The sequence below is a fragment of the Drosophila mauritiana genome, chromosome 3R (genome assembly GCF_004382145.1).
Source record: "Drosophila mauritiana strain mau12 chromosome 3R, ASM438214v1, whole genome shotgun sequence".
Taxonomy (NCBI): domain Eukaryota; kingdom Metazoa; phylum Arthropoda; class Insecta; order Diptera; family Drosophilidae; genus Drosophila; species Drosophila mauritiana.
Genome location: NC_046670.1, coordinates 25,946,030 through 25,964,547, shown reverse-complemented (window position 1 = coordinate 25,964,547; position 18,518 = coordinate 25,946,030). Strand labels below are relative to the sequence as shown.

The 18,518-nt window shown below is 47.0% G+C and overlaps 5 protein-coding genes across 14 annotated transcripts; 3 read left to right on the top strand and 2 right to left on the bottom strand.

Annotated features, from left to right (window-relative positions):
* The first annotated feature begins 52 nt into the window (after nucleotides 1-52).
* On the top strand, nucleotides 53-1,197 carry LOC117145732 (UDP-xylose and UDP-N-acetylglucosamine transporter). The gene has a single exon (XM_033311492.1). The coding sequence runs from the start codon at nucleotides 184-186 to the stop codon at nucleotides 1,177-1,179; it is 996 nt and encodes a 331-aa protein (XP_033167383.1). The 5' UTR covers nucleotides 53-183; the 3' UTR covers nucleotides 1,180-1,197.
* Nucleotides 1,190-8,178, bottom strand: LOC117145726 (aminopeptidase N). Of its 2 annotated transcripts, none has more exons than XM_033311475.1 (7): nucleotides 8,157-8,178; nucleotides 3,925-4,780; nucleotides 3,145-3,861; nucleotides 2,418-3,081; nucleotides 2,153-2,358; nucleotides 1,775-2,083; nucleotides 1,190-1,713 (listed from the first exon to the last, which is right to left on the bottom strand). In XM_033311475.1, the coding sequence occupies exons 1-7, from the start codon at nucleotides 8,176-8,178 to the stop codon at nucleotides 1,488-1,490; spliced, it is 3,000 nt and encodes a 999-aa protein (XP_033167366.1). In that variant the 3' UTR covers nucleotides 1,190-1,487. The 2 variants fall into 2 exon arrangements, with proteins under 2 accessions (XP_033167366.1, XP_033167367.1); XM_033311476.1 differs by lacking the exon at nucleotides 8,157-8,178 and adding an exon at nucleotides 7,723-8,019 and having other exon boundaries at nucleotides 1,488-1,713.
* Nucleotides 8,179-8,317: 139 nt separating this feature from the next.
* On the top strand, nucleotides 8,318-8,935 carry LOC117145736 (UDP-N-acetylglucosamine transferase subunit ALG13 homolog). Its single transcript, XM_033311496.1, has one exon. The coding sequence runs from the start codon at nucleotides 8,394-8,396 to the stop codon at nucleotides 8,907-8,909; it is 516 nt and encodes a 171-aa protein (XP_033167387.1). The 5' UTR covers nucleotides 8,318-8,393; the 3' UTR covers nucleotides 8,910-8,935.
* A 5-nt stretch (nucleotides 8,936-8,940) lies between these two features.
* On the bottom strand, nucleotides 8,941-15,735 carry LOC117145728 (V-type proton ATPase 116 kDa subunit a). Of its 9 annotated transcripts, XM_033311481.1 has the most exons (13): nucleotides 15,632-15,735; nucleotides 15,083-15,222; nucleotides 14,601-14,777; nucleotides 14,399-14,527; nucleotides 12,955-13,055; nucleotides 12,290-12,331; nucleotides 11,739-11,865; nucleotides 10,497-11,652; nucleotides 10,216-10,433; nucleotides 10,004-10,009; nucleotides 9,631-9,841; nucleotides 9,395-9,566; nucleotides 8,941-9,334 (listed from the first exon to the last, which is right to left on the bottom strand). In XM_033311481.1, the coding sequence occupies exons 2-13, from the start codon at nucleotides 15,197-15,199 to the stop codon at nucleotides 9,232-9,234; spliced, it is 2,559 nt and encodes an 852-aa protein (XP_033167372.1). In that variant the 5' UTR covers nucleotides 15,200-15,222; nucleotides 15,632-15,735; the 3' UTR covers nucleotides 8,941-9,231. The 9 variants fall into 9 exon arrangements, with proteins under 9 accessions (XP_033167372.1, XP_033167368.1, XP_033167373.1 ...); XM_033311477.1 differs by lacking the exons at nucleotides 12,290-12,331; nucleotides 12,955-13,055 and adding an exon at nucleotides 13,492-13,649; XM_033311482.1 differs by lacking the exon at nucleotides 10,004-10,009.
* A 181-nt stretch (nucleotides 15,736-15,916) lies between these two features.
* Nucleotides 15,917-18,325, top strand: LOC117145730 (augmin complex subunit dgt6). The gene is made up of 4 exons (XM_033311489.1): nucleotides 15,917-16,870; nucleotides 16,936-17,370; nucleotides 17,432-17,952; nucleotides 18,042-18,325. The coding sequence occupies exons 1-4, from the start codon at nucleotides 16,009-16,011 to the stop codon at nucleotides 18,186-18,188; spliced, it is 1,965 nt and encodes a 654-aa protein (XP_033167380.1). The 5' UTR covers nucleotides 15,917-16,008; the 3' UTR covers nucleotides 18,189-18,325.
* Nucleotides 18,326-18,518: the final 193 nt, after the last annotated feature.

Sequence of the window (18,518 nt, the reverse complement as noted above, 5' to 3'; positions counted from 1 at the left end):
AATTTCAATAACTTTCGATAAACCAAAATCAGCTGTGCCCGAACCGATCTCTATCGATAACCACCTGTTGTCTTTGTTTACGTTTTGTATGGCCGAAGGAAAGAAAGTTGGCTTGAAAGCTCGTCATGGCCCAGATCGTAGGTTAAAGTTGGTGGAAATCGTCTACTTTCGTTGGCCGAGTTCATGAATTTATCCATCCGCGCTATTTCGGCCATCTGCGGCGTTTTTTTGGGCTGCTGCAGTGGCGTCGTCTTCCTGGAGCTCCTGGTTAAACTGGATCCCGGCGCTGGAAACCTTATAACTGGCGCCCAGTTTGCATTTATTGCCCTCGAGGGCTTCATTTTCACTTCGAAGTTTGGCCTGGCTCAGAGAGTGATCAGCCTGCGCGACTATGGGCTTCTTGTGGCCATGTTTTTCCTGACCAGCGTGTGTAACAACTACGTGTTCAAGTTCAATGTTCCAATGACACTGCACATGATCATCCGCGGCGGTTCGCTGATCTCCAACATGTGCCTGGGCACGTTGATCCTGAAGAGGAGCTACCGGTTGAGTCAGTACATATCGGTGCTCATGATCAGCGTGGGCATTTTTGTCTGCACATATTTCTCCAGTCCGGATTTGGTGGGTAAGAGGGAGAATTTGGACAATGGCGCCGAGACGGATACGTTCTGGTGGCTGTTGGGCGTGGCACTCTTGGTGCTGGCTCTGTTTGTGTCCTCCTACATGGGCATTACCCAGGAGTTGCTGTATCGACGTCATGGCAAGTGCGCCAGGGAAGCGTTGTATTACACCCACCTGTTGCCACTGCCCGCCTTCCTGCTCATGCATGACGACATACGGACGCACTGGCTTTTGGCGTTCGCTGGCGAATCCTACCAGTTGCCACTCCTGGGCGTGGCAGTGCCACTAATCCTGCTGTACTTATTGGGCAACGTGCTGGCGCAGCATTTGTGCATCAGCTCCGTTTACACCCTGACCACGGAATGCAGCTCACTGACGGTGACTCTGATCCTCACACTCCGCAAGTTCATCTCGCTGGTCTTTTCGATCATGTACTTCCGTAATCCATTCACCTGGTGGCACTGGCTGGGCACCGCGCTGGTCTTTGTGGGCACCTTGATGTTCGCAAATGTGATCAGAGTTCCGAAATGGAAAAACCAGGCTGTGAAACGGGAATAGGCTTTACATATCTTTTTTGTGACGAACAATGTTATATTCCATTTACATTTACAATTACATTTAAGTACAAATTAAAATTACAAGACTCTCATAATAGTTATGAAAAGAAGGCATACATTAAAAGTAATGAAAAACGTGATGCTCTGGACGATCTGCCAAGGGCTTTCTCTCTTTGGCGACTCTGAATTGGTAAAACACGCGACATAAATACTACACATAAATGCATTGGCGGCCCAACCCATGCAGTTGCAGCTGCGAAATCTAATACTGCTGCAGCCTAGATCCAGCCAAGCCGCAGGATCCGTTCCTTACGCTTGCGCCTCGTTCTCCAGCCACCTCACGATCGACTTGTAGTTCTTGTTCATCCAGTCGACGCTGGTCTCGATGTGCTCCACGATCTGTTGCACGGGTCTGTCGTAGTCCCAGTGGGCGTCCTTCACGAAGTTCTCAAACTCGCCCAGCTGGAACTTTGAGTTGAAGCCCTTCGTGGCGAACTTGAACAACGTGTGGATGCTGGACATCTGTGAGCCCATGCTGAAAAAAAATGTAATCCCTTTAGTACTGCGTGAAATATAGCGACTATTTCGCCACTTACTAGGTCTTGATCTCCTGCCAGTTGTTGCGCAGGAAATCAAAGGCTATGTTCTGACCCACAACCGTGCTGGAAACTGCTGCGAATACCCGGAACAAGTCCTGTTTCCGGATGTGCTGGCCGGAAATGCCGCGTCGCAAGAAACGATAGAGCAACCAGGGCTCCTTGGAGCAGCCGAGGGCATTCAACAGCAGATCCTTCTCCCCAGGCACGTTCGTCTTCAAAAAGCGCTCGAAAGCAAAGTCCCATTCGTACTCGGTGCCGTATTGTATTGCAGAGCAGTAAACGACTCCCCTGAGATTTGGCACAATGCTGAACAAAAAATAATAATAATTTATTGCAAACGTGTGGAGTGTATTGATTAGTACGTTGATTTCTTACGGATTATTCGAATCTGGATTCGGCGTCTGCACCCAGTTCTGGAAGTGCCTGCTGGCCTCCGCGATGCACTCTTGGTGACCCAAATGACAGGCCATGCTCAGAATATCGGCACGCTTCAGCTTCACCAGGATGTCCTCAGTTTCGTCCTGCGAGTCCTTGAAGCCTACTTGGTCGTAGACCTTCTTCAACTGCTTAAGCAGATAGTTCTATGAGAAACAAGAATATAAAATAATATTTATAGCACGCCCAATGGTTAAAAGCAAACCTTTAGAAGGTCGTAGTCGCCGGAGTTGACGAACATGGAGTCGATAAAAATGAAGTTGCTGACGGCCGCCTTCCACGGCACATGACCAAGTTCATGGCCCAGGTAGCGGGTCAGATTCATGGCGGTTTCATAGGACAAATAAGAACCTCTGGCCAAATTCATCACATCATCGATCAACTGAGCACGGTTCGCAGGTGCAATGTCCTCAAAGTTGTCCACATCCATCAGGTGTTCTGTGATCGCCATCCAGTTTTCTAGATCGTAGTTGACGCGGTAGTAACCTGTCTGTTGAACGTTGAAAATGAACCACTTGGCCAAGGAGAGTTCCCTGTTCTCCAGCTCGTACAGCTTAGTACGCGGCATCCATGTAGTCGGACGGGTGTTGGCAAAATTCAACTGGGAGTCAGTGGTAAACGTAATGGGTATGTACCACAGGAGACTCTCATCCTCCCTGGTGGTGTTGGTGTACACAAAGCGAACCTGCTCTAGACGAATCACATCGGAGTTGGGATGCCTCGACACCTTGACCACCGGATAGCCGGTTTGCAGTGTCCACGTGTCCATGATCTCCTTAACACTTCTGCTATTGTCCAGCAACCCAGAGGATTTGGCTTCAATGGTAAGGAAATGCCATAGATCGTCCTGCGTTGCAGAGTTGTAAGCCCTGAAAGCGGCTCAATTTTAGTATATACGAATATAAATCGGTTATCATTCTCAAAGGTCTTACATTTCCTGCAGGTATTTGCTGAGACCCCGACGGAAAATTGGATTTGTGAGGAAGTGGGCCATCATGCGAATAATAGTTGAACCCTTGGCGTAGGAAATTCTATCGAAGATTTCCGAAATCTCCTGCGGATTGAACACCTCGTGGGAGATCTTGTGGGATGTGGAAAGGGCGTCCAGTTGGAACACTGCTTGCAGCTCATTAACCACAAACTGGTCCAACTGCTTCCACTCGGGCGCAACTGCATCAGCCGTCAGGTACTCCATGTAGCTGGCAAATCCCTCGTTTAGCCAGATATCCGACCACCAGCTCGGTGTTACCAGGTTACCGAACCACTGGTGGGCCAACTCGTGACCCACGACCGATGCCACTCGCTGTTTGTTATTGGCCGTGGCTACTCCTGGGTCATAAAGCATTGCAGTCTCCCTAAAGGTAATTAGACCCCAGTTCTCCATGGCGCCCGCTTGGAACTCTGGTAGAGCAATCATGTCGATCTTCGGCAGGGGGAACGTTACATTGAAGAAGTCCTGCAGGAATGTAAGAATCCTGGGACCCACCGACAGTGCATACTCTGCCGACTTGATGGCATCCGCTCGAGCCCAGACGGAAAAGTTACCCGATGAGATGTGCGTAAAGTCGGATATGGCATAGGCAACCAGATAGGTGGACATGGGCAGCGATTCGGCAAAGTGATCCCACACATAGCTTGGCATGGTGGCGCTAAGGAGTTCAAAGATCACGCTTAAATAGAGTAATTACATTGATAACAAAAGCAATGCTCACTGATCGTTGCTGGACACAATCGGCATATTGGATATGGTGGTCATGTTGCGAGGACGAGCGATGTGCAACGTAAAGTTGGCCTTCAGGGCGGGCTCATCAAAGCAGGGAAAAGCTCGTCGGGCATCTGTGGCCTGGAACTGGGTAGAAGCTACCCACCTCGTCTCGTTGTGCACCTCGTAGGAGCTGCGGTAAAATCCCTGCAGATAGTCCTGGATAATGCCATCAAAGCGTAGATGCACCACGTACTCCACATCTTTGAGCAGCTTGTCATACAGCTCGATCACGAAGAACTGTTTGGCCCCCACCAGGTACTGTTTGTGAATCCGCAGACCGTCGCCTTCCGGTTCTCCATTGTTCAGCACTCGGTGGACGGAGGCGTCGCTACGCGATATGTTCAGCTCCTCAGCGTGCATGGTGATGTTATAGCAATCCTCCAGCACCCTTATCCTGATCTGAACACTACCGGCAAATGTGAAGTTGCCGCTGAGCTGCGGTTCGATCGTGATGTTGTACTTCAGTGGGCGAATGGAGTGCGGCAGACGGACATCTCGATCGTATTTAGGTGCGTCATCATGACCAGCCTTCAACCTCCTCAAATGGTAGCTGGTGCAAACGATATCCTCATCGGAATCGGGCTCCAGTTCAGCGCATGTGGCAAAGTTATAGACGATAAAGCCCACTGCTAGCAGGGTGCAGATGAAGAAGGAGGCCAGCAGAATGGCGGTGGTCAAGGACACACTGTAGCGACGCCCGCCTTTCGAGAAAGTGGTGGTAGTGATGGGCGCAGCGGCATTCACCGGTCGGCTTTCCATGTTTAGATTCTCGTGGAGCGGTATCTCCTTAACGACCATGATGGCTGCAGTAGGAGATGAAACAAACTTTACAATGATGAACAAAAAGATTAAGTCGTAGCCTAATAAGGTTAAAGCAGTTCCGATTCCTTAAACAGGAAGCAGGATCTGGGCAACCACTTGCACAACCACTTCCGCTCTAGCTTTCAATATAAGCCCAAGTAATATGATATCCAACTGCAGGTTGTGCAGCCTGCAATCTCGGGGTTCCACTTAAGTGGTTTCTCTGCCCCAGGGCCAACCCCTTTGGCTATCTGGTGTTCCGATTAAATTGCGTAAATTGCGCATGAGCCATGTCCTTGTGGCTGACAAGCGAAGCCACAGAAAGGGGCTTGCGAACAGGGCTTTCGTTTTTCGAGTAGGAGACCGTTTAGTTTGCTGCTCAGAAGGGGTCGTCGAGAACGTAACTGATTCATTAGCTCATCGTCGATGGGGAAAACAAGTGTATGATTTTACAACGAGTAGCAAAAAATCATTGCTCACGTAATAAACAAATTGATGTATTATCCAGCAGAGTATCTTAGTCGATAAAGACGTTTTTATACGCTACTCAAAACAAGAACTCTTGGTTCTGGCAGGACAAAGTATTTGAAAAATCAGAAGCCCTTGTCCTTATGTATAGATAAATGTCATTAAAAGATTTGAATGGAAAGGGTTTAAATAATACTTGTGCTCGTGCACAGTTGTAAAATATTAATGGCTGGCTTACGCGGCGACTTGGATATAAGCTTAACTCACCCAGCGGGTTTTTTAGTGGAGCTCCGTTGGGGAGCCACTTGCAACTGGCTGGATGGGAAGGGTGTTTCCCACTGCCAATGTCATCGACTGAAATATATATTTAAATTCGCGATATTTCCCATTCAGAAGTTGTCGGTGGAGTTGGAATATGCGTGGGGCATTTCCAATCCCCCGAATCAAATCCACAAGTAACCCACACAATTATGATGATTTTCGCAGTAAATTAGAGCAAGGCGATAATTGATTTTTACACTTAATAACTAAGGAATTATTTTTAAATAGGAAGAGAGTTAAAAATACATGTTAATAGACTGCGATCGTGATTTTAACAATTAGTACGATATTTGGGAAGTCGAATTTTAGTCAATGAAAGTGGGAAAAGTTGCATCTAAGTGAAGAAGAAAGGAATATTTGTATATGTCTAAAAAAAATCTGCTAGAATAGCAATACTATTCGGTTTAATATTATTAGGTCTGCTTGAAGACGTTCTTATCGCGATGTCAATGGCCAGGGGACCCATTCTTGGGACTACTTTATACTAAAAGTGAGTTTCCTCAGCAGTCACAGATTGTAGCTGAACCCAGATGTCTCCTCGTAGAGCAGCGACGCTATTATCAATTGGCAAAAGTTTAAGCACAAATTGAGCGGGCAACAAACAACATTGTCGTAAATCAACTTATATATTCATGCAAATACGCCCGCCGGCTAATTGAGTTATGGCATTAATTTGATCAGCTTCTGTAGCATTTGTAGCATTTGCAGCATATGCAGCACCCTGCTCTTTCTCCTTCGGTTGATGCTGCTGCTGATGCTGCTGCTGTTTTTGCAAATTGCTGCAATTAAACGCCGACAACCATGTACAGAAGTCAACCTCGCCGCTGGCACGATGACCTTCATTAAAATAAGGCTGCAAATGATACGCCGCCTCCATCCGCCTCAGCCCACTCCGCCCAACCCATTCCATTCCATCCCGCCTCCATGGGGTCCGTATCCCTGGGTCGCTCGCGCTCGTTGGGCATCCAATTTATAGCAATATTTCATTGATAAACTGCGTGTAAGCCGCTGGCAATGTGTCAGCATATGGCGATGGATAAGGCTAGTACACTATTATTCACGCATTATTTGCTGGAAATCTTCAAAATTCCTAACTAATTAGATGTTAACATGTTCAACTTTGCTCAAATTTAACCATTTCTTTTTGATCAGTCGAACCAATTTTTAGGACTAGAGTGTTCGCTTTTCTCACAGTGCAGCCAGTTAATAAACACAAGGACATGAACGCCTGCGAGTGGGAAAGCGAATATTGACAAATCATTGGGAAAGTTGTGGGGGTGGCAAGAGGGAATCAAGAGACAGCGGAGACATGTAAATATTGGTTCTTCACACGCCCACGATTAAGACATTAAATTTAAATCGCGTGGCTTTTTGCTCGCCCATCAAAACAAAACCAAAAACAAGAAAAAAAGAGAGCGCCAATTTATTGACCGTTGAGTGATGGTCCACGCGTGTGTAAGTGTGTGGGTGTGTATTCTGAGGGGTGGAAAGGGGGGCTGGGGTGTTGGAAAAAGAGAATAACCGATCGCTGGGCAACTCGATAATTTGCACGGGTGCTCTAATTGAATTTTGGGGCAGTACCAGATGATTTCTACAAATTTGGATAGTAAATAAGCGGGAGATCACCATAAATTGGCGATCATAAGGAGAGGAAAGTTTCTGGCCGGCAAATTTATGGGTCCTGCGTGAGCGTCTTATTCTCGTAATATCGAGCATTTGAGGCTAGAAAGTGTTTGTTTTTTTTTATATTAATCGCTGCCAGATGGCAGGCAAACTTGAAAAGCGTTTGCCAAATAAACAAATGGGGAGGGTGCAGATATAAAAACGAAATTAAACGAAGTGTTGATTAGTCAATTACCTTCCGACGTGCAAACAGCAGCCGGCAAGCACAGAAAGAAAAATCAAAGCGAAAAGCGCATGGCAAATTTTTATTTATATCATGTAATACTTGTGCACCTAGGATAGTTTAATACTTGAAGCGTTTCACAGCACATAAAGATTTGCACTTAAATCGTTTAATGTACTTATATTTTTAGTTTAATGGTAGTGCAAAATGATCGCCATGTCATTGTATTTTTCTCAGTGCACACACACGCACAAATCGCCCACACCCACACATACGCAGAATTCGAAACGTGGGAATAATTTAATTTACCGTTTCACCTCCGTCCTGGAAAACCGTTTGTCGGACTCTTTCGCACCTTTACCGTTGCGTTGGCGCGACACTGATTCGTGGTCGGTCACCCACACAAGCGCACACTCACTTTTGGCAGCCTGGCAGACGCCTAATTAATTGAATTAAATGTAAACAAATCACTTGAACTAAGGCTGAGCTGCCAAACTAATCAAAATGCAATTTGCCAAGGGACTATTACTAAACGGAGCACAGTTCTTTCGTGTATTTTCCCGACGAGCGCGGGCACAACCGTTACGGCTAACGGTTGAGAACTGAATAAACGGAATAAACAAGCTGCGATGGAAATGGAATGGAAGCACAATGAGCGAGATGGCGATCGCGTGCGCGAAATTCGCACTTTGGCTGCGTGAGAGCGAAATAAACTGAGGGTTACAGTCCTTACGAATACTTACGTTTAAAATTGAATTTAAGCATTTTGCTTAAATAATTATTGCTTACAACTATTTCAATACTCTTTTTACTTATTTACTGCAGGCCTAGTAGCTAAAGTAACGGTTATGGCCGGTGTTTTAAACTTCCAAGCTGGTATTTAATTGAACGGCGTTTGAGTTACGCCGGCTGAATGGCAAAGGCGAAGAGGAAGCACAAGTCGGAACAGCTGTGTCTTGTTGTTTAACTATTTACCGAAAATGCATTTAAACACAGTTTACATTACCGTGGGCACCACCAAATTCGATGCTCTAATATCAACTGCATCTTCGGAACCCGCACTCAAAGCTCTGCAGAAACGGAAATGCACCAAACTCGTCATACAGCACGGAAATTCGCAACCATTAACAGACGATGAAATACAATTGATAAAAAAGAACTACGGAATCCAGATAGAGCAGTACAAATTCCGTCCAAATATAGAGGACGTTAAGTCCGCAGACCTAATTATTGGACATGCGGGAGCCGGAACTTGCATGGATATACTAAATAACCATAAACCTGGACTCATTGTGATAAATGACACGCTCATGGACAATCACCAACTGGAGTTGGCCAAGCAACTAGCCGCTGAAAACTATCTGTATTACTGCAAAGTTACCGACTTGGATGCCCAGCTAGCTACTCTGGACTTTACAGCCCTAAAGCCCTATGAAACGAACCCGGAAAATCTCAGCAAATTCGTTTCCGCCATCAATCAACTGATGTCCCATTGAATGCCAATAAACATTCCCAACTGCAAGCTTCTTTTGGTGCCAACCCCAAGGGGTTAGCTTTTGCTATTTATTTGAGTTTACAAGTATAGTTAATAAACACGAGAACGTCTACGAAGAACATTAAATATTGTTAGCAATCTAACGCTTGCTGGGGCTATACGATATACATACATAGATAAATTCACGACAATTAAACATTAAAACGTACATATATGTTTGTTACTGTAACTGGTAGATTCCACGTATTTGGATAGTTAATTTCATATAACGCAATGAGACTCTCAACGTGCTTTGGTTGTTGCTCTGACCGATTCCGCTTCATTTACTCCTCGGCGGCTGCAGCTCCGTTTTCTATGATGGCATCAAACGAGAAGGGTTGGAAGGCGTAACCCTGGCCCTTGTAGAACTTGCTCTGGAACTCGACCCTATAAGAAAGCCGTTCAATTAGATACCATTTCATATTTCTCGGGGATTAGGTGACTTACCAATGGAGACGCAGCGTGTGCAGGAAGGCAGACAAGCCCTCCATGAGTACCAGAATGCCAACGGTGAGAATGGCCCAGAAGGCAAACACGCAGGTCAATACGATGCCACCCACCGGCCCTTCCTGCTTCAAGCCAATCGAGAGGACCATGGTCCACAGCACCTCAGCCAACTCTGTCAGGTAAGAATGCTTCGCTTAAGTAATTGTTTAGGTTGTACTACTGCATCGATTACTTACGGGCATGGGCCAAGGAAAGCGCCCACAATCGGAGATAGGAAGCGGTGTGGGATACCGAACCTAGGACGTACTCGATGGTGTGGATGCTCTGGTGAATGAAGATCTCAGAGAGCTCCTCTTCCTCCTCATGGCCACCGCCACCACCGTGTGAGCCGCCATTGGACACGCCGCCGGCTTCTGCATCTGAAGTGGCTCCTGCAATGGGCTGTACCTGCAAGTGAAGTATATTATTAACTGCGTAAAGACGAGCATTTGGGGGCACTAAAGTCGAACTTCTCTAAAGGAAAAAGTATTGACAGCATATTACTATTTAAATGTAATTATGCAATTAGAGAAGTTCGATTTAACATCGACAATAAACGACACGACTAACCTCTTCCTACGGTTTGTGGATTGAAGTGTTTTAGTTTATTCGGTGTGGATTTGGTTGGGGGTTATAATTTTGTTAATCGGGAGCACAGATAAACGAGAAGCAGTTAGTATAAGGTGGAGAGTTTGGAGTGCAAGGTGCTTGGATATGTTGTGATGTAGATGGAACGCCTTTCTATGAAAGTAATGGGGTGCATCGAACTAGTGTCTACTTACGTTCGCCTGCTTGCGGGCCTGCATGATGAGCAGCGGCTTGGCTAGCAACATTACGGGAATGCAGCCGACGGCAACCAGGACAAATAACACCTGGATAAAGTGCTGGCCCATGAACATATAGGTTTCACATTTCTCCGGAGGTGGCTTGGGCGTGTTAAAAAGCACCATGTCGATAAAGGTGATCAGGATTGAAGGCGCGCAGGCTTCGGAGTAGGGCTCTAAATGGGATAACGATGTCATTAAACTCCAGCCAAATAGAAGGTTAAAAGGAAAAAGCTCACTATTATTGGTGGCGGCAAATTTGATCCACTTGATGAACATCAACAGAACCATGTAGAAGAACAGCAGCAGCAGAAAGACCAGCTGGGGAATGAACTCGTATAGCAGGGAAATCCTGTTCCGGAAATACGTATGGTTGTGCCAGCTCATCACCACACCGAAGATCATGTGGATAACACCGAAAATGATCGAGATCTTCATTTTGTAAGCGTTGTGGAAGATGATCTTATTGGCTCCCGCCACCTGCCATATGGGGTCCATGCCGAACGGATACGGAGCGCCCTCGTAGTCGCCTTTCGGGCTCAACTGCAGGAACTTGTTTTCCATCACGGTGGACTTGTTGTAGGACAAATGCCAATGCGATCCAAAGATATTCAGCGACTTTGAGAATATATCGTTGTATATAAGACCCGTGTACATGGAGAAGACGCCCATGAGGAAGATGATGTACCGTCCGCCGAAGAAAATGTTCCAAATCTCGTTGTCCGTCTTCTGAGCCGCCAGTCCCTTCTCCTTTCGAATCATCCAGAGACCAAAGAGCGCCATGATAGCTCCGTGGCCCAAATCTCCAAACATCACGGCGAACAGGAAGGGAAAGGTGATGATCGTGTAGGGTGCCGGATTCATTTCCCGATAGCTGGCCACGCCATAGGCATCGATCAATGCCTGGAAGGCCTTGGTAAACTTGTTCGTTCGATTGTAGGTCGGCGGATTCTCGAACGTCTGCATCCGGTTGAGAATTGGCGGCACCGACGATCCCGATCTTTCGGTTCCGCGGCGCAAGGCCAGCTGGATGGTTTCAATGTCCAGCAGCGGCACCCAGCACTCGGCGATCAGACACTTCTGGGTCACGTCCAGATTGAAGAGATTCAGCGTATGGTAGATTGCCTTGATCTTGCGCACCTTGACGAACCAGTTCTTAAGGTTCTTGGCCGCAGCGACCAGGACACGATGGCGATGGTCCTGCGTCTGGCCGAGCACGGTGTTCAGATCTTCGATGCGGGTCATCACACCCATGGCCATCTCTCGCCGATCGGCTGGAGCTTCAGGGCAAGGATAGAGCGTGGCCCGGAAGCCCTCGCAGATCTTCTTGACGCGCGTCTTCAGCTGGTCACCCTGGAAGAAGATGATGAACACGGACTTGTGCACCTGGTCGCCCTGAAAATGCGAATCAAATAAGTTATTAGGTTACTGATTCATTTCGGTTGATGTTTTAGATGACCACCAACCCAGTTGATACTCACATTGGTGGGATCCTCCAGCGGCGTCTCGATCATCGCCTGGCGCAGGAAGACGTTGCCCCTGCAGGCGCGCCACAGCATCCGCTCGAAGGCCGGCAGTCGCTCCCTCAGGATGACGCCAGCCACGAAGCTAGAGGGTATTAGGAAGCAGCTATTAGTGAGAGATCTCCGCTACGGGCTATCCAACAAAGTCATTCCGGTTATTTACGACAAACAAGGAAAACTAAACTCTCAAGCACAAGTTACCAATGGACGCGCAAGGCGTTACGAGAGCGAGGATCGGGATGAATGAGGCACGGGGTGGGATCGGTTGAATGGGTGACACGTTAGCACTCTAGGTGGCACTCTGAGTTCTGGACGGGATGCGGGGCGGTGCTGGGAGGCAAGGCGAGGCGAGCGAAGCTAATGACATGTTTCTATATACAGCTGATTGACCGATCGAATACGAATACAAATACGATTGATGAGCGCTGTTCGTTGGCTAATGGATCGAGTTTGACTGATTGTTTGACCTAGTCATGTTCTTTTATTTTTTGAAGGGGCAGGGTACCAACCATGGAAGATAATCCTCACGTTCGTTTGATTTCTCCATGTAACTATATTTTCAACATTATTTTTCGGTTGGACATTTTTGTGTGGGGAAGAGAGGAGCATAAGAAGAGAACGACGTTTAATTTAGTGGCTTTCGATGTGTCATTTTGGGATCTTGCACAGAAAATTATTGCTCGAAACTCCAGGAGACTCCAAGCTGGACGTTATAAATGGACATGGTTCGGTTAATCTTTCTCTGTGGCGGCGCAGCTGCATTGGCGTTCTGAGATTGGTTAGTTTGGCGTTGGCGGCAGTAAGCAATAATTTTGTGTGGCATTTCGTTGGTTAAGAGCTAAAAAAGATTGGGCAAGGCAAAAGCTCCCTGGGCGGCACTAATCTGATTACTTTATGTGATACTATTAAAGATAGGATCTCTGGGTATGTACATATGTTAAACAAATCGAACAAAGAGTAGATTAGAGTAAATATAAATATGCCTTTGTGGACTGATATACTAAAATAAGACCCAATGGGTTAAGATAACCAAAAGTACACCATTTAAAATTACAATTTATCCCATTATGTACACTCTTATCCGCCCAAAGAGTATTTGCCTGCCGACGGAACTGCGGTCCACGCCCGCGTGTGCGTCTTTCCCGCTTCCGAAGCTGGCCTGCTGGATACGTACCCGAGCTGTACGGGACCCATGGAGGCACCAGCGGTGCGTGCCTCGTCCGTGATCAAGGCGCGGGTCATCGACTCGGTCGTTTGGTTAACGCCGCCTTCTTGCTAGAAAGTGTGAATGGTGGGCAAAGGTCATTTCGACTCGACTTACGAACAGGTTAGCTTGGAGATAACTCTTAGAAAGTGGTTAGTAAAACCGCCGCCGAAAGTTAGTTTTTGGGTTTTGTGGGCATGTGGGGTATGGGATTGGATTGGATTGGGTTAGATTGGATTAGGCATAGTTTTGGAAACCGACACCAGAGCAAACAAGTAGACAATGTGCTTATGTTTGAAATCAATTCGACAGCCTAGCTCGTGAAAAACATGGAACACTCATCAAAGGTACATGGATGCGACATGGACGCGTAGAACACAAACAGCAAGGAGTGAGAGGAGCAGGAGAGCGAAGGCGAGTGGGTCTTGGCCTGAGTTTAGTTTTCCCCTGTTCCCGTCGTGGTCCGTCGTCCGTGCTCCCATCTCCCAGGTCCGCATCAATATTTACCCAAGCTTCAAATTCTGGCCCGGCTGGCTGGCCCGGACACCCTCCTCGCCCAGCAGCTGCGCCTGCTCGTCCTCGTTTTGGTTGTCGGCCATCTGCGGATATCGCCGATATTTGCTGGATGAGTATGCGCTACTCGACTTGTACACCGTGGGCACCGACTTGGGTCATTGGGTGGTGTTTTTGGTGGGTGTACGTGTTGTGTGCGGTTTGGTTTTTCGGTTTATTGATTTTTGGTCGGGGAGGTGTTGGTTGGTTTGTTGGTTGATTGATTGTGTATTGATTGATATGGAAAAACAAAATGTAAAACGCATAATAAAGTAACCGAAGAGTCAAATAATTAATAATAAACAATAAGGTTGTACAAACATCTAGGTACATATATATATGTATAAACAGAGTGTTGGGGAAAACGAAGCATTTGAAAGGGTACAACGCGGATGTGTTCCTCACAAGCAACCAGAAGGAAAAGGGGTTCCAAAACCCTTTGTTTTATTATATTTTAGAACCTACTGCGCCAAGGCTTTCCTCTGATTGCCCAGGAACACGTCCGAAAGAAACAATAACCATCAACTGATATCAAACGCACATTACTATATATATGTACAAACTGAAATTGAAGGGTAAGAAAGCACACATCGTTTGCCTTTGGAAGCGGAGAAGGAGGATATACGTGCCGAGTAGGGAGATACGGGGAAATCATTTTAGAGTGTAGTTTGGGATAGATTACTTATGTGACTAGAAGTCGTGGCTGCCACACTTGTGTTGTCGGTTGGGAAATTGGTTATTGCTTAGAAAAGTTGGTTAGTTACCGGCCGCTTCAATGGCCGGCATTTGTTAGTGCTAAATCGGTAACCGATCGCAGTTTGTTAGCTGATACCCATGTGGAGTTACTCATGCCGCAGCTTACCTCATCGAAGAACACCTGAGTTTTGCGCAAAATGTGCTTAAGCTCGGTCAGCTCCAGAAAATTGCGCTTCAGGGCCTCGGCGTTCTGATTCACCTCCCTCAACTCGTTCTCCAGTTTCTCAAAGGTGGCCTGAGCAGCAGACAAGAAAGCCATATAAGTTCAAGAGTGTTTAGCAGAAAACAAGGAGTATGGCGGCGTATACCTCCAGGTCGATCATCTCGCGGGGCTGCGGGGCCTCGGGACTCTCCCCGGTGTCCAACATGGGTATGCCATCCTTCTTGATCTCCTTCTCCAGGTAACGCAGCTTGCGCTCCATCTCATCGCAGCGGCGCACCTCGTTGACGAACTTCCTCTGGAAGGCGTTGACATCGGGATTGAGCTGCGGATTTCAAAAGAGTTGGTCGTTATTGGGGGATCTCAAAGCTACTTCATGTGTGCGATCAAGCTATAGCACTAAACTTATGCCACTATATTTTTCAATTTCATTTAAATGAGGTAACACACGTAGTTATACTATGCATTTTGTGGCTGGTGTCACCAGCTTTGCATTTACTTTGCATTCGCGTTAAAGGGAACGTTTCATGGAATACCGAATTCGCTAATGAGGTAAGAGGTATGCTTGTGGCTTATGGTTAGTCAGTGCGGCTGTCTCGACCGCATCTTTATGTAACCCATCCTACTCACATCTCGGAACTGGACCAATCCCAGTTCTCCCAACTCGGAGACGCAGGCGTAGGCCGCCTCGCTCTGCAGGAACAGCTGGCACAGCGCCATTTCCTCGCTGCGGAACAGGGAACCCATTGTGGCAGCCGGATTCCCGATATCTGCGAATGGAGAACAGACACTAAATCAGAATGCATATGTACATATATAGTACATAATGGTCCCATTCAATTGCATGATTCATGGCCAAACTGGGTTTCTTCCGAAGATTTGCGGCCGTGTCGCATACACATTTTCACGCTGATTTGATTATCGGGGGGCGGACGTTCGCTTGTCCCCCAGATTACTTGTCTGTAATCTATACTATATATGCGCCGAGATTCGATTTCTATACCCCATGCGTATATTGATTTTTCTCCGCCGCGGACAAAAAGAAAGTGCTACGTTGGACCCGGATGCCAAGGTTTTCGGCTCGTTGGGGATCACTCCGTGACTGGGCTCGCGATTTATCCGAAAACTATTTAGTTTGTCGGGGGGTCACTTCGAAATGAACGTCGATTAGTTAATTACCAAGTGCTTAAAAATTAAATATAAATTCGTCTACAAATTCCAGCAACCGACAAATTTCCGAACTATGAATGAAGTGTGACCGTGGCAGGTCATTGGATTTATACCAATCGAGTAACTCGGGAAATAAATTTTACTTAAATGAAAATATCTGGGAAAAATTATAAGAAACATGTATGTAACAAATGCTATTTGCAAATGCTATTCATAGGGAAATAAAATAGATTTATCACTTTTATATAACATTTTTCGAGAATGTAAACAGGCAGTGGGAACGGCTTCATACAGTTGAATTCAGCCACTTGGTAACACTGCGCAGCAACAAAAACAAAGAACTTCAAACTAAACCGCCATATTCTACTTCATTTCTGTGCTAAAATATGGACCGTACCATAATTGCGCCGTGGAAAGCCGAAGAGAAGGAGCAGAGCGAGAAGCTGCACAGGAAGCTGCAGGGACTGGCCCTGGTGCACCCCTTGCCGGACGAGCTGCGCAAGCTGATTGCCTGGGACATGTTCCTCAAGCCCAACCAGGTGGCCTTCGTGCATGTGATGCACTACCTCTTCCGCCTGCTGGATCCGGCGGAGTTCAAGCGCCGCTTCTTCTGGCCCATCACCGACAAGAAGTCGGAGGCGAACTTTCGCTCCAGCACGGTGGAGTATCTGAAGCATCTGAACGAGAAGCATCACCTGCATTGGGCCAACATCAAGTCGTATCTGGTGGTGATGCCCGGAGGCATGAGATTTATCAACTTCCTGCTTGAGTTCGTGGGCTTTGTGATCCAGGAGCTCATCAAGCAGCGCGAGAAGTCACTCAGCTTGGAGGCGGGAACACCAAACGTAAGCGCCAAGGTCATGGCCCGCCAAAATGCGGTGATGAAGGAGTACGCCTCGTCGTATGTGGTCAATCTGGAGGAGAATACGGCCCTGTTGCGCGACAAGACCCAGAAGATCAGACGCCTGATGGCCGATCTGTCTGCAGACATGGGAGTGCCCGAAGAGCAACTGGCGGATGATGGCTTTCTGGATGAGTTCGAAGCCACCGCTGCACTTGGCGTGGAGCGGGTCATTACCCAACCCACCGAAAGGAAATTGGACCTGGAGGCATCTCTGTGTGGTCTCAAGGAGGCAATCGATCTTTTCCAGCTGAAGCAAGCCGAGAACAACCATAGCAAGGAGGCGGTGGAGAAGGCACTGCGAGGCATGCGAGTGCTGTTCGACTGTGATGCAGTCACAGAAGGAGGTGAGACATCTTTGATTGTATCCTTGCAGGTCTTCAAATGTAATTGAGTTTCAATTCCTTCGCAGATTTCTACGATCCTTTGGGCGCATCTAAAGTGGAGGCGCTCTTGAACGGCTTCAATCGGATCAGCGGCACAATTGCCGAGCAACTGGATGCTAATGACCACTACAACGAATCGAATGCGTTCGTCACCACGGATTTGCAGGCTCTTCGAGTGGAACTTTCACAGTCCGAAATCCAATTGAACAATTTACTAAAGAAACTGAACGATCCGTCCAAAAAGGACAAGGGAAGTGCCAATGCAAGTGGCTCCGCCAAGGTACAGACGCTTCAGCCGGCCACGCCTCGCTTCGAATCGGTTATCAGCTCCAAATTTGTTTCTACGCCTCCCATCAGAATCGACATGGGCGGCGGTGGCGGTCGCAATGCACCTGTGCGTCTTGCACTCCAGGACGACTTCAATGGCAAACAGTTCGATGCCTTAAGCAACAGCTTACTCGGTAAGGAGTGAACTAAACACTTCGCTTAGTAACCTCCATCCTTATGAGTTTTCCTTTTCAGCACCTGCGCCGCCTCGATCAGCACGCAAGCTAAAAGCCCTTGACCAGTCGACCGGCATTGATCTTAATGGCACGTTGAACCGATCCAAGATCAACGATCCCATGCAAATGCTGCGCACCATTCACAAGAACACCTCCAAGGTCAAGGCAGCTCCGCAGGCGAATCTCTCCTCCCTGGGCAGCAAGTGGAAGCAAATGCAAGCCTCCTTCGGATTCGATGAGGCGCCGCTGCCAGGAGCAGCAGTGATCTCTCCTCAGGCCTCACCAACGGAACCCAGCGATCCCTTTACACCCTTGAATAGTAGCGAGTGCACCCGAATTGAGCGCATTCCGCGCACTTCGGAAAACAACACCTCACTGATCGCCAAAAGCGCTGCGGTTATAAAAGTCCTAGAGGTATCTCGGAATGTCCTCAATCTCAGCACCTCGCCATCTGGACGCCTGGATGCACTTGTGCCGCACACCGACAGCTACCAGCAAGACGTCGCGCCACGTCTTCAGCTCAACGACAGAACAATTAACGTAAGTGGGATACATAATAATTCGTGCCTTGACTTCGTGACTTATTAATCAAACACGAAATACGAATCTCCATTTCCATTGTTTTACAGGACTCACTGCAGCTTGATCCCGATTTCAACAATGAAAACGATAAGAATGCATTCAATGTCTCGCATAAATTCGATTTTGATCAGATTGGCAGTGAGGATGACCTGCAGAACATCAGCGATAGCGTGCTCAAGGATATTATCTTTTAGTCCACGGTAATCTCGAATGGCCAATATTGTTGAGGTAATAGATTTTGTATTCATTTTCTAATTGTTTATGAGCTTTGTGAACGAGTTTCTAGACTTAAGGCAGATTATTACTGAAATAAACAACCTTTGAGGCAGTATTTAAGTTTATTATATATACTTTTAAAAGTCAAATCTTATAGCTATTGTTCTTCATTGCGGCTTCACCAATCTGTTACATCCTTGCAAAATCAGACTTTCTGAAATGAGTGGGTTGAGCGCTCTAGATGAATGAATGGTAGAAACAAAAAACAAATTGTATAAAAATAAAAAATATGAATAAATTGAATGCTG

Coding starts and splice junctions, on each gene's coding strand:
- LOC117145732 (XM_033311492.1), top strand. CDS start 184: ATGAATTTATCCATCCGCGCTATTTCGGCCATCTGCGGCGTTTTTTTG.
- LOC117145726 (XM_033311475.1), bottom strand. CDS start 8,178: ATGCTTAAATTCAATTTTAAAC. Junction 4,781..8,156: donor GCTTAAATTCAATTTTAAAC/GTAAGTATTCGT, acceptor CTCCTACTGCAG/CCATCATGGTCGTTAAGGAG. Junction 3,862..3,924: donor ATTGTGTCCAGCAACGATCA/GTGAGCATTGCT, acceptor TGAACTCCTTAG/CGCCACCATGCCAAGCTATG.
- LOC117145736 (XM_033311496.1), top strand. CDS start 8,394: ATGCATTTAAACACAGTTTACATTACCGTGGGCACCACCAAATTCGAT.
- LOC117145728 (XM_033311477.1), bottom strand. CDS start 15,199: ATGGGTTCCCTGTTCCGCAGCGAGGAAATGGCGCTGTGCCAGCTGTTC. Junction 14,528..14,600: donor GCGAGATGATCGACCTGGAG/GTATACGCCGCC, acceptor TCTGCTGCTCAG/GCCACCTTTGAGAAACTGGA. Junction 10,434..10,496: donor ATTTGCCGCCACCAATAATA/GTGAGCTTTTTC, acceptor TATCCCATTTAG/AGCCCTACTCCGAAGCCTGC.
- LOC117145730 (XM_033311489.1), top strand. CDS start 16,009: ATGGACCGTACCATAATTGCGCCGTGGAAAGCCGAAGAGAAGGAGCAG. Junction 17,371..17,431: donor CTTAAGCAACAGCTTACTCG/GTAAGGAGTGAA, acceptor TTTCCTTTTCAG/CACCTGCGCCGCCTCGATCA. Junction 17,953..18,041: donor TCAACGACAGAACAATTAAC/GTAAGTGGGATA, acceptor ATTGTTTTACAG/GACTCACTGCAGCTTGATCC.